Source organism: Parasteatoda tepidariorum, chromosome 9 (genome assembly GCF_982258835.1).
Source record: "Parasteatoda tepidariorum strain Cologne lab strain chromosome 9, Ptep-v5.0, whole genome shotgun sequence".
Taxonomy (NCBI): Eukaryota; Metazoa; Arthropoda; class Arachnida; order Araneae; family Theridiidae; genus Parasteatoda; species Parasteatoda tepidariorum.
Window position 1 is genome coordinate 48,159,557 of NC_141763.1, and position 14,389 is coordinate 48,173,945.

The following is a 14,389-nucleotide window of genomic DNA, read 5'->3' on the forward strand; positions in this document are numbered from 1 at the left end:
TAACAGTAATTTTCGAAAATAAAGATACTAATATTTTTATGATCATTTTTCGAATCAACTAAAATCAGTACTTATTTCGAACTCAAATCCATAAGAATCACTAAACTATTATTGACACTAGTGGTGAATAATTAAATATAGCATTGAATACTACCAGTATTGCCGTTATAAATGCTATGGTAATTAAAACATATTATACCAACATAGCTGTCTAATATTAGGTAATGTGGTGATATTTTTTTTTTACCAGCCTCCGAAATGGATACTGAATATCACCATACTACACATTAATGGTGCCTAATACACTACCATTATTTATTCCGTATTTGTTGTATATTCCGGCACGTTTTCATACTATTAAATTTACCATAACATGAGTTAGAATTTCAATTCACCAAAATAAAAATTAATATAGTGTCATGAAAAATGTGATACTCAGAATTAACACAATTGTTTCATGGTTTAATAGATAACTCTAATTTATTTTACTATAATTGTAACGGCGAAAGTATTCGTAACAACTCAAATCCATATTTTAAATTTCTTCGTGTATACGGAATATGTTCTTTTAATATCAGAATTTATCATGTTATTTATTTGTTCTAATGCAACGCGTTTCTTCTTGAGAATAACCTCCTTCATAAAAGTAGTCAGTATTGTTTTGACCAGCAACGAGTGTGGTTGTTTGGCATAAGATTAATTCTTTGTTTTTTATGGTGTATTTTCTTAAATAAAAGCTATTAAATTTAATTTTAAGTCCATAGATCAGTTCATAAGTCCATAGATAAGCCGTGGTGGCTCAGGGGATAGAGTGCTTGCTTCCCAATGAGGTGATCCAGGTTCGATTCCCAGTGATGGCTGGTCGTTACGAATTCTGCACCTAGCTCGCACAGACCACTGCGCTAACGTAAAATATCCTCAGTAGTAGACGGATCCTGGGTTAGAGTCCCCTCGCCGTCAGGCTAACCATGGAAGGTGTCCGTGGTTTTCCTTCCCATGTTGCCTAGTAATTTGCCTCGAAGGCAAGTTTCTTTCAATACTTGATACAAGAGTTCCCTTGTCCTCTGGATTGGGTTCAAAATTTCAAGGTTACTGAGTTGAACATTGGTAGTCGTAAACCCAAAATTAGGTCGGCTGTTCAACGGCGGTTACAAAATTAAATAAATAAAATAAAAATAAGTCCATAGAAACCAGTTACCACAATTCCTTTGTAAAAAAAAATATTATTTTCATCAGAATATTATTAAATTTAAGATGTTTAACCTCTTTAGAATGAGCAGCGGGTGAAAGAAGCGCTTCCTCAGGCCCGTTATACGTTCAGTATATGGATGGTGTTTTCAATAGAAATGTAAACAATAACAATCTCGAGCTCGGGACCTACTATAGTTCCGGTTAAAAAGTTTGCAGCTGCTTACTACATGTTATTCTGATAGGCGATGTTTTCAAACGGATAATTTTATGTTCAATAAAAGAACTAAACTATTAGATAATTTCTGAGCTCAAATCTGCCGTATTTCATAAGATATTAATGTTATTATGTAATTCTGGGAATTTTGGAGTGAAAATTTGTTTTAGTTATTTTGTTATTTAATATTAAAAAAGGTGACATGGTTGCTAGATTTTGAATAACTCTCTTTTTTGGCAGTCTTGATTTGGCCTCTTTCCATTTGTTTATTACTGTTTGTTCGTGTTGCAAGCTGTGCACCATCTTACGTTAGTGTTAACACTTTTAGTATTGTAAACAGTATTGTTCGCATTGTAAACATAAGTAATAAGTAATCAAATGCATTGTTTGCGAGAATCTCAAAACACAACGATGCCAAATGGCTTTAAAATACAACTGAAACAGTAACCCGGAAATTTAGGCAGTCCCGAGCTTGCAGCGCTCCCTAGTGTAGAAAACACCATCCATAGTTACGTTCTAAAGAGTGTGTATACGTACTGATACGAGGGTGCCGTATTGAGATCAAGTCCATGTGATCTTGAACTGTTAGAAAGGCTCGTTTCATGTATGATACCGTGAAGTGAGAATTGTCCATCGCTCAAATATAATCACGGTTCTTAAGATGTTATTTTTTAATGTCCTAACACGCTTTACATTTTTTTGAAAATCATATTTTATTCTGTTTAAAATATTTCGCTTAATCCAAGTATTTATTTGATAAAAATTTTATTTCCTAATAAAACAATGCTAGTAATCTAGCACCAGATTTAAAATTAAATTGAACTTAGTCGTCGACAGGATAACCATTTTGATTGGATGTCTATAATTTAAACGTTGCTCCGTTTACTTCGTTGACCCCAATAGACGAATTACATGCTTGATGCAACAGGTGATATTTCAGGCTAATGAAATAAGCCCACGACGAACGCCTGACATAGGCATTACTGGACCCTGGCATGCTATTTGCACCTACACTCTTGTAAGTTAGTAGTAATAGTAGTGAAGCACTATGCATAGTTTTGAAATCATAAAAAATCTAAAGTAAAAAAGTGTGCTTTTTAGGCATTAAAAAAATTTAACTTTTGAACGTTTAAAAAAAAGTTTTTGAAATCTGATGAATTAATATTGAGAAAAATAAGACTAAAAAAAACAAAATAAATTTAATTGTTGGAAAAAAACTGAAGATGTTACTAATCATTGTTTCTTTATCTTCTTCAATTTTCTACGGACAATTAAAACGGTTCTGTTGATTTTAATATAGTCTACTATCTTGTCAAAGATTCTTCAGGTGTCTTCGTTTAAATATTCGTTTGCAAATCCTAATGTGTGTATTTTTTGCTTTGTTTTTAACTGGGATATTTAATTATAGGGACAGTGGTTATTAAAAGCCCATGCCCTTTTCATAACTTTAACTTTGCGTTAAAATATTTTTAGCAACTTAAATTGCTTTCTCTTTTGAATATTTCAGGCTATTTTAAATGGAATGATCAAAGATATTTATGAAGCTTCCCAAGAAACGGAAGTGGCCCACCCAGCTGACAAAGAAATTGCTAATATGTTATTAGCAAACTCTATGAATTGCCTATCTCGAGTAAGCAATCTGTTATTAGCAATCTCTATGAATTACCTGTAAGCAATATGTTATTAGCAAACTCTATGAATTATCTATCTTGAGAAAGCAATCTGTTATTAGCAATCTCTATGAATTACCTGTAAGCAATATGGTATAAGCAAACTCTATGAATTACCTATCTTCAAAAAGCAATTTGTTATTAGCAAACTCTATCAATTGTCTGTCTTGAGAAAGCAGCATTCTTCGTTAAAATTTCTGATAAAAACAGGTCACTTATAAAATATCCAATATACAGTATAAAAATATTAAAGAAAGGGGAACTTGTAATTCGACCTGTAAGTAAATAGTGTTATAATTCATCTAAATATCTATATATTAAATCAGTAATGAACTGATTAACCATGAAAACTAAAAGGGAGAAAATAATTTTACTTTTATAAGTTCTAAAACAACAAACGTGGAATGCAACATCTCCGAAAAACGTGGAGGATATTTGGAGGTATTAAGAAGTTAATTACGAAAGTTGTGCATCCTATTTTCGTTTTAGGTCAAAACAAATGGATTTATTTTTTTCCCTTTTGAATAAGGTAATTTTTAAAACTTCTATTTTTTTAATCATTTCCTTCTCTTTAGTTTTTAATCTGCTGAGGCTGACTTGATTACGTCAAAAAGTGGTCTGAATTTCGATTAACGATAAAGTTTGTTTGGACTATTTAGAAATCGATTGAAACTTGTATTTTATACCGGTACAGAGCTCCAGTGTAGATTTGAGAAATCTGGCTAGTTTTCCAGTTAATTCTAACCTGCTATAAGTTGGAGTTTTGATAGACGATACATTCCCTGTAACGCTAATGCAGTGATATATTTATGCTGGTAAAAGTCAGGAACAGATTGAAGCAGGTATTATCACCTGACCCAGAACTCTAGAGGAAGTTTTAGAGCTCTTGTTAATCGAAAAGCGGTTGGAGTTTTGATCGCCGATAAATTTCCTGAAACGAAACTGAGGTAACAAATTCTGCCTATGGCAGTCAGGAAATAATAGAAGCTTGTAATGTCCACCCAAATCAGAGTTCTAGTGGAAATTTGAGAACTCTAATTGGTCAGAAAGGGGTTGAAGTATTCATTGATGCTGAACTTCTTGTAGCCATAATGGGGTTGTAGATTCTGCTTCAAGCTGTCAAGAAATGATTGAAACTTCTATTGTCATTCAGCAAATATCTTCAAATGAGATTTGAGAACTTCGATTGGCGAAAAATTTAATTGCCAAATTAAGTCAGAAAACGTCTTAAAACTTGTATTGTTATTTTGTGTGGAGGATCAGTTGAGATGTGAGTTCTCTAGCTCGTCAGAAAGTAGTCGAAGTTTCGATTGTAAAATTTTTCTTCACAAACAAGAAAGTCACAACACAAACAAATGCAGTAAAAATGGCAGCGAAGTTAAAACTAAACTTTCTTTAATATATTTTTCATGTTGAATTTAATTTTTTGAGGATTAGCGCTCTTTTATAAAGAATATTATTTGAATCTCATTTTTATCAGATTAAAATATAAATTTAAAACATTAAAAAATATAAAACAATGGTGAATTTTGAAAATTCGTACTATTTAAAATTAACAAACAATAAAGCTAAACTATAATTACAATAATGTTCATATTTTTAAAGATGTTACTAAAATTACAGGTTTAAAATACCACGTCAAGCTTCTATTTTATTTCTCTAACTTAAATCTAATTTGAAATAAAAAATAAAGCAATTTTGAAAGATAAAAATAAATGAAAAAATATTGTTAGATCAAACAAAAAGCATTCTTCACGCCTCCAAACTACAGTCCGTTGATTTATGCAAGGTGTTCTGTAATTGTAACTCTTAGTATATACTTTTGGAATAATTGTCAGAAATTAGATACGTGGATAAAAATTTTAAATTTTAATGAGGAAGATATAAAATTAGAAAGCTCCTAATGTACATAAGTTTTTTACTTCATGCTTGAAAGGGATTCTTAAAATATATTATATATTAAGAAATGATCAATATGTAAAAAACTGTATACAGTTTACTTATACGTACATGGATTTGCTAAACGTATTCAAACTGCTTTTTTAAATGGCATAATTGCGAAGGTTGGCTATAGATTTTATTGTGATAATTGGGTACTTACAACTAATCACATGGTTGTGTCTAATAACGTGGTTGTGCATCGCGCGTTAACGTTACAACTTTAAGGCATTGACTTCACGCTGAGTCCAATTTTTGGATTAGATTTAATTGGATACCTGTAAGCAACGTCACAAGTGTATCGAACCTAATTGGCTGACTGTAGCTTGCAAGTATCCAATTATTTCCTTGCACAATTTGATTAAAAGTCTTAATCCTAAACGAATCTGCCAATAATTATAAATTCAGTATTAACAACTGATTACATAATGAGGCTTTCAGGAGCATTAGTAATTCAAATCAAGCCAAGATATTTAATTTTTTTCATAAAATTCTCATGTCTTTATTAAACTAGACAAATTCAAAAAACTTTCAAGATTTCAAATTTCTCCTATGCAATCACGAGAAATATTGATTTCTTAGGATTTTTTCCTTCACTTATTATTAACTATGATCTTTCAATTCTTCTGGGGTTTTTTCCCCTGTCTTGTTAGTTCTTTTCCAAAAAGATAGATTGTTAGAAGTTACTCCCATTGTATGATTATCTCTTCGGAGAAAGGGATCAAAACTTAAAGAACTTATGAGTAATTACATAAAAAAGTGCAGCATTCGAAGCAAAGATAATTGCTTTAATTTACTACACTTGGCAGATTTGTAGTAGTATTAAATCCGCAGGGCAAATGTCTAAAAACAATTACATACTGTTGTCATTTTTATTACTACGATATAATTAATTCGCTTTTATATTTTCAATGATTGAATCTTTGCAATCCAAATTTTGTTCAATTTCTGACTGCTGAATCTGTATGATTGATAACAATGCTAGTTTCAACTATTCCCAGATCTCTATACCAAATAAATGTACCAATTTCTAAATTTTGATCAATTTTCGTATTCAAGAGCACTCAAATTTTAAATGAATCTGTATGATGGATTACAACACAAGTTTAATCCAATTCCTGACTTCTCAAGCCGAATTTTTCTCTATATTATCGCCAGAAATAATTTATTGTCAATCAAAATTCAAAAACTTTCCAAATATCTATCCAAAAATCACCTACTCAGATTTTGATTGGAGCTCTGCGCTGGATGACAATGAAAGTTTCAATCGTTTCCAGACCATTTCAAGCAGAATATATTGCGTTAGTGTCGTCATGCACAACTTATCAGCAATCAAAGTTTCAAACACTTTCCGAATAGTTGGAACACTTAAATTTTATTTCGAGCAATGTGCTGAATGACAATACAATTTTAAACCATTTTTTAGCAACAAGAAAATTTCCTTTCAATATTATTACCAAAAAGAATAAACCGTAAGATAAAATGCATAAAACTTCCTGCATAGCTAGAGCACTTAAATTTCAGCTGGAGTTTAGCCCCTGATGGCAACACAAATTGCGAATGAAATGGTTGCAAACAAGTTTTACTTCACTTTTATCCCCAATCGAAATTTTGAAACTTCTTTACTATAACAGTTTTAGAAGTATTAATTTTCTAAGCACTTATCTCACTTAAAAACTGTCTCAATTAATAAAGCACATCAATTTTATTCGTTTTTTTCTCTCATTTATTTAGACTTTGTCAGAAGAGGTGATTGGAGGAAATTTTCTTCCATCAGAACTAGAAGAAGCTTATGAGTACCTAAGTTTCAACATTACTCAGCCGAATTTTTTTATATTATATGGTAAGTATTAAACCAAAATTTTCATACACTCTAAAGGCAGGAAGGTTGAACTATGAACCAAACTATCGGTACCTTGAACATTAATTCCACTCAATATTGCTCCACCCTTAGTGACACATTGAACTGAACGGTGTTATCGCGCAAGTTGATCTCCATTATTCTGTCCCCATTACCCTGAAAGTAGAAATTCGGTAATGTCAACTTCCTCCGCAAATATCGACTAAGAAAATATCGGAAATTCATTCGTTATTTTGCCATAAATATGATTATTTTGCTCATACACTATGGGATGCATAATGCGGCTGTTAACCGTAGAATAAATACAGTTCGATAACATTATTTTATCTCACAAACCTCTCTTCAGTGCGCGCTGAATATCGCCTTTTGCCGGTGTAAGGGGAAAATAATGATATTTAACAAAAATATTTTATTCAACATTCAACATCAGTATATGCTGAATATCGATATTTCACCATCTAAGTGAAAAATAATGATATTTAATACAAAAAATTCTTGGAGGTGTAGGTCAAACACAACAATATAACAATCATGACTGATAACAATGCATAGTAATACTGATCATTTAATATCGAAAGTAATAATATAGCAAATATTTTACATAACGATATTAATTTAACACGATTTTGTTGAGAACGTTGATAAACTTTATTTTGATTACAAAAGTATTGATTTGGAAAAAAATATGTATTAATTAATTTAATAAAAATAAATATCTCGATCTATTGGTAAATCTTGGGTTTTTTTTTCTTTTTGAAAATATAACGTGATATTAAAATTTACACTTATTGGGAACTTATATTCATATTGGTAACAACAAGGAAGAGCAATCCGAACACATTGTACCTATAATCGATGAGTACCGCCAGTGATGTAAATTAAAAAGTATTAATTTCTGCTTATTGTTTGTTATGTTGCATTTTTTGCAAATTTCAATCGCATTTGATTCGTTTCAATTTGTATACATGAAGAAAAAAGTAGTATATTTATACAAATGTTTTAACCTAGTGGAAGGCAGTAGATGGGAAGTGGAAGAAAAAGTCCACATGAAAAAAGTCGAAGGCGTTAAGAATTTTACCCTTGGCGAGGTAAGTTCTCAATTCTTACAAAATCTTCAAATTCTTTTTCTCATTATAATTTAAGAATTAAATCAGTAAATCATTTCAACGCATTTAAAAAGGATACTATGGCATTCAATTGGGTATAATATTAAAAAAAAACACAACTACTTCCACTTAGTAGGGATAACATTTACCATGACGCAATGCTAAATTCTATGCCACTATCCACATAAATCAATTATTAATCAAAAATCGAATATCAATTACTTTTCTTTATAATGCAATAAAATCTGGCGAGCAGCTATTTAAACGATCAAACACTTCGTTTGTTTATTTGTGGCTTGAAGTTAGTCTCGCAGAAAATGCCGTTCATGGGTTAAATTTAGTAGGAATAACACAACCTGTGACGTAGGCTATAGTATACCCAATTGGATACCTGCAAAGGAACGTCATCGTAAGTAAGTCGTGGTATTTGTCGATTCAGAAGCCAATCAGACTAGACACACACGCGTGACGTCATTGACAGGTACCTAATTGAACTTGATTTAATGCACGTGGTTAGGCATAATCACTTCACTTCTTCTCGAGTTGTAAGTACACAATTGAATTACCTGCACAAAAAAATTTCTTTTTATTATTTCAAAAAGGATGCATGATCTGTTTTCTCATGACTAGATCAATGGGCAAGTGAAGCAGATGAAAAATATTACAGATGAGCTGAAAAAAGACATATTGAAAGATATCATGGTTGGTGAGACGCCATTGGTTGTAGATACTTCATCGGGATTTCAGCTTCAAGTGGAGAAGTGAGTGCTTACTTATTAGATACAATTTTATAGTAATATAAAAAAAAAAGTAGGCGACATTTCCGTAATAAAGAAAAATACAAAAATGTCGGGTTCTGTTTTTATTATTTTCAAAGAAATTTGTTTGCATGCATCGAGAAACGCATATCTTTAGAAAATATTTCTCAATCGTTAAATGAAAACTTTGACTTGTTATCAAAATTTAGCGACTCCTTATCGAAGTTGATGAACACAGTATAGTTAGAAAACTGAGATTAAATGTTGATTTTCTCTAAAAAAAAAACACTATTAAACCTTATCTCTCCAAAAATAATTTACTTGCTTCTATTAATTTAATTAACTTATTTTAACTTCTATTTAATGACTTTTAAAACCTAGAGATTTTCTTTTAAAAATATATGAAAAATTTAGAACAGATTATTCTCTTTGATTGGTTTATTACTTTTGCTTTCTTTTCATATTTTCTTACATATTGGGGCAATTCCACCACTTACGAATGCCTTATTTGTATACTTTAAATGTATATAATTGAATTTTGAAACAATCAAGCAGTTCTAATATTTTTTGTTAAAAAGGACTCTTATTGATTACTATTTTTACTCCAGTTTTTAATAACTTTTATATATTTAAAATATCTTTAAAACTTGAAAACTGACAGACACGGATTAAAAATAAACGGAAGCTAGGCATAACATATCATGATACGTTCGTAATACCCAGTTTTTAATTTTTTTAAAAAGTTTGAACTTATAAAATATACTAAAGAATGGAGTAATTTTAAATGACACCAAGAATTGTTTTAACAAATGTTATTAGAACTGCTTGATTTTTTTTTGTACTCAGTTATATTCATTTAGTGTATGATATTATGGCATTCGTAAATGGCGAAATTTCCCATCTTCTCTATATTTTTTACATTAGTGCATATAATTTCTTTCTATCTTATAAGAAATTGTAAGAAGTCTACAAAATAATTCATGAAGTAGCAAGTTTAAGTAAATTTAAAACATATTTTAAAATTATATTTTTTTTCTCGTCTAATTTAATGTCTCACTAACAAATATTCACTTCAGATAATTTATAACGAAAATAAATAAGTTCACATCAACAAACAAGAGTACTCAATAAATTATTTATTGGTTAGGCATTTTTTTCTATCTTATGTAAAATTGTAAGAAGTCTACGAAATAATTCATGTATTAAGAAAGTGAAAGTAAATTAAAAGCATATTCTAAAATTATATTTTTTCCTTGCTTACTTTTAATGCCTCAGTAACATATACTAACTTCAGCATATTTTCTTCAATCATTTATAATATATATAAATTAACTAACTCAGTGGCGCGACAGCCCATTAAGAGGGCCAAGGCCGACTGTGCCCATCTCAGTTTTCTTGACCTTGGGCTCTGGGGTGCAGGAGCATATGTTCCGGTCAGGTGGTCAGCCGAACGCGGAACCCCCAGTGTTAGTTCCCAAGCATGCTTGGTACTCATTTTATCGACCCACTGAAGGGATGAAAGGCTGAGTCGGCCTTGCCCGGCCCAAGGATCGAACCAAGGACCTGTGGCACGACAGCGCGAAGCGCTACCGCTCAGCCACCGGGCTGAGCGGTAGGGCTTTATTTATAAATTATAAAGTATATATTGCTATGTTATGTGAAATTATAATAAGTCTTCAAAAAAATTCATGAACTAGTATGTAAATTAAAAACACTTTAAGAAATTATCTTTTTTCCGCACTTAATTTACTGCCTCACAAGCAAGTACAGATCATTTATAACGAAAATAAATGAGCGCACATCAATACCCAAGAGTACCCAATGAATAAGGATCTCGCAATGAAAAAAAAATATGTTATCTGACCATGTAGTGGACGAAAAAGAGGATTTGACCAGGGCTCAAGAAAAGCCGGAACGACATTTGATCAATTTGTGAGGGTTCTTTTAATGAAGATGTTATCTTTTTCTTTTCCTTAGGAGACATGCTGGGGAGATAGGCGGAGAAACCATGCAGAACAGAGAGACATCAATAACAATGCCCGGACCCTGTACCCTTCTCGGGAAAAATGCTGGATGCGAAGAATCTACTCCTATAGGATTAGTGGTATCTATCTGATACTTCCTCTCTATCTCACAACATTGTTTAGGGTTTGATACTTGCAGATTATGATTGACTTTGAATATACTATAGGATAATCAGATTAAGTTTATGAGTGTGTTATAAAGAAACTTTCACATTCTTTTTTTTTTCTAATAATATTCCAAACAAGGCTCTCTTGCTTCAATATAAAACTTTAATGTTTAAGGTTTTTTTTATTTTTTTATATTTATTTACTTTTAGGGTTGCTTTTGGAAGGCTCCGAAGTCACGTGTAGTAGCCTTTATTAACGAATAATATGCTATTATGACGTTTGTGAGGAATTTGTTGCAGTTATGTGAGCATTAAGTTTTGCCTATGTTTATGACAGAAAGTGACAAAACTAGCGCGGAATATCAATATGAGGAAATGCCACAGTTTTGTGATAGTAGAAAAAAAGTTTGGTACCTAATTTTTAATTACTATGTAAAAAATAAAGCTTTTCTGGTCTGGTCTAGTCTCGTAAAAATTTACCAAAATTGTGAAATATTTATTGGTTTTAATGATTTTCATCTAGGTAAATCTCACCAAAGTGGCAATTTTTTTTAAAAGTTTTTTTTTTTTAATTTTCAAATTCTTTACCTTTAGAAAAGCCAAGATAATTTTTTATGGCAAGATGGTATATAAAGCTTAAACTTGAAACTTTGGTTCGAGTTTAAGCCCCTTAAACTGTGCTTTTATTTATTCATTTATTATTTATTCATTTATTATTTATTCATTTATTATTTATTTATTCATATATTTTGGCGAAAGAGATTCAAAAGATACCTTTAATTCTTCTGTCAAAAAAATCAAATGTCTTAATTGAGTGCTCTTAGATTTTCTTCAATTGTATACTATTCAGCTGAGATTAATTGATAATCGTTATAAAATTTGCTGAAAATTGAACATACGTTATAACTTTTCTAGTGTTTAAAAAATATTTAATCTACAAAATAATAATTGAAACAAAGAGATTTTATACTTCTGAAATTTAGAGAAAAATGCTGAACCCCTCAGAAAAATATGTAGCCTTATATTTTTCTGAAGGGCTAGAGAGTTTAAACTTTCCAAATACGAATTTTCCGAAATTCTGTATCAAGTCTGATGATTTTGGGAATTCTAAACCTTTTAATTGTAAAAACATCATAACAATTAATCATCGTTTTCTGAGTTTTTCCCATCAAGTTTTTCTCTTTCTTTCTACGTACAGTTACTGGCCAAATTATTAGACGCACTCTAAGATTCTATGTAAAATCTTAGTTATCAGGTGATGCTATACAGCTTTATTGTTTTCACGCGGCTGAAACCGGTTTGCATTTGTTTACGTTCGTGTATCAATTACTTAACATTGTAATGCAATGCGTTGAAAAAATAAATACAAATAGTAAGCATATGAAAAATCTCCTGAATAAAAACCCATTACATGTATGTTTAAGTATAAAAGTATTGCATACAAGCTCGTGCAAAACATGTAATTATTAAAAAACAACAGTGCGTCTAATAATTCTGTCTAATTATTATGATACACTAATCGAATACCTGATATAATAAATATTCTACATTTATATAATATATCGTCTAATTTAACCCATCGTCAAATTTATATTATATATCGTCTAATTTAACCAATTAATACACAAACGTAAACAAGTGCAAACCAAATAATATGTCTAATCGTCATATAATATAACTAATTCAATTTATCGTCTTATTTAACCAATTAATACACAAACGTAAACAAGTGCAAACCAAATAATATGTCTAATCGTCATATAATATAACTAATTCAATTTATCGTCTTATTTAACCAATTAATACATGAACGTAAACAAGTGCAAACCAGTTTCAGTCACGTAAAAACAATAAAGCTGTATAGTACCTGATAGTTGAGATTTTATATAGAATCTTATAGTATGTCTAATAATTTGACCAGACTGTATAATATCATCTAGCCTCCTTTTACTTCCTTACCTATCACCTTTTGTTTTGTTTCAAATTATTTTTTAAAATCACCAATCTGCATTTGAACATCCAGTAGATATTATAAGGCATTTTTTTGCCTTTTTATTTTTTAAAAAAAGAAAGAAAATTCTAATTCTTTTAAAACTGTGCGTTTCTGCTCGTTGAAATACCAATTTATTTTCATTGCAGTCTGTAAAATGGTCAAGTATTCTCGAAACAGAAGGTACAGATGATGTGTCGCTCAGTGCTGATTCAAGCTCGTTAGATTTGTCTCTGACCAACAGAGAAGGAAACGAAACATTGAAGATTGAAAACGCTGAAGATCCCTTCGAGATATGTTTGTCTCTGACACCACCATCAGACGATGGTGCTGGTCGCAGAACACCCATGAGGTTCGTCAAGCCATCTTTCACCAACAATGACGACTTTCTGGTGTACCATCATCTGAGTATCTCTGGAAGTGGCGCAGCGGTGAAAGTAGAATTCCGACCAGAAGAACAAAACTCTCCATTTGTGTTCTTTTATGGGGTGGGTTACAAGCCCTCCTTGTCTATTCATGACGGCAAAGAGTTTATGAAAAATTCTCCAAAGGAAGGTGGTAAGTTCTTTACACTCTCTACAAAATTGGTTCAACCTTTTCCCGGAATACGGTGCAAAATTAGTGTATCCTTAAATATTAAACTGCACTGTGTTCTGGCTCAATTAATCCATTTATTAATCAACAGCTCTATTAATCCATTTTACCAGGTTTAAGAAGCACAATATCATAAGATAAATTGCCATAATATCAAGGCTGCAGCAAAATTGAGCAATACATTGTATCAAGAAGATTCAAAATATTCCACATTGTTAGAAAAAAAAATTTGATTTTTTTAACTGTCAAGAAATGTATGATATCCCGTAAACACAACCCGTAATACATATATTTTACGTATTTTTACCAAAAGTGAGGTACTTATGTATTACTATTTAAACTAAGAAAATGAAAACGTTAGCGAAACATAACGAATCAAACTTTATAAGTCAGATTAAAAACATCAAAACCCCTTTTCTTGCCCAAGAGAAAACAGAGGAATGAAAGGTGATAATTAAAAACATACGTTTTATCCATCAATCAAGATGGTTTTGAAGATTTTCATATCGCCTTTATGAATTTTCGTTGGATTTTTACAACGTTATTGTTTTTTTTTTCTCTTTTAAATATTAATTTGTGACCTGCTTTTTTTCTGATAAGGATTCTAGAAATATTTACTACGGGCAATGATTACAGATCATACTGTATATGTTCACAATTAAGTTCACAATCATTCTTACCACGTCCATTAAAAGATAGAGCCCAAAAATGGTGGGTGACTTCATATATGGTAATTTATTAGTTCGGATGAGATTTTAAATTACGATATCAGATACAAAAACTTACATTCACTGAATAAGCATACTTTTTTCTCACTTTTTTAAATTTTTGGCTTTGAAAATTTAACAGAATTATGTTGCTCTCTTTTTGCGAATTTTTCACATTTCTGGAAGTTTTGAAGCGAATTTAAAAAATTTAAATTTTTATAAAATTTGT

General features: G+C 30.9%; 1 protein-coding gene across 1 annotated transcript in view; it reads left to right on the top strand.

Moving 5' to 3' along the window:
* LOC107445474 (uncharacterized) overlaps positions 1-14,389 on the top strand; it is a 186,345-nt gene that overhangs the window by 147,615 nt on the left and 24,341 nt on the right. The window contains exons 28-33 of the mRNA XM_087151393.1: positions 2,913-3,035; positions 6,748-6,856; positions 7,883-7,962; positions 8,611-8,741; positions 10,716-10,842; positions 13,009-13,417. Of these exons, the coding sequence (XP_087007519.1) occupies positions 2,913-3,035; positions 6,748-6,856; positions 7,883-7,962; positions 8,611-8,741; positions 10,716-10,842; positions 13,009-13,417 (979 nt within the window). The remainder of the gene's footprint in view (positions 1-2,912; positions 3,036-6,747; positions 6,857-7,882; positions 7,963-8,610; positions 8,742-10,715; positions 10,843-13,008; positions 13,418-14,389) is intronic.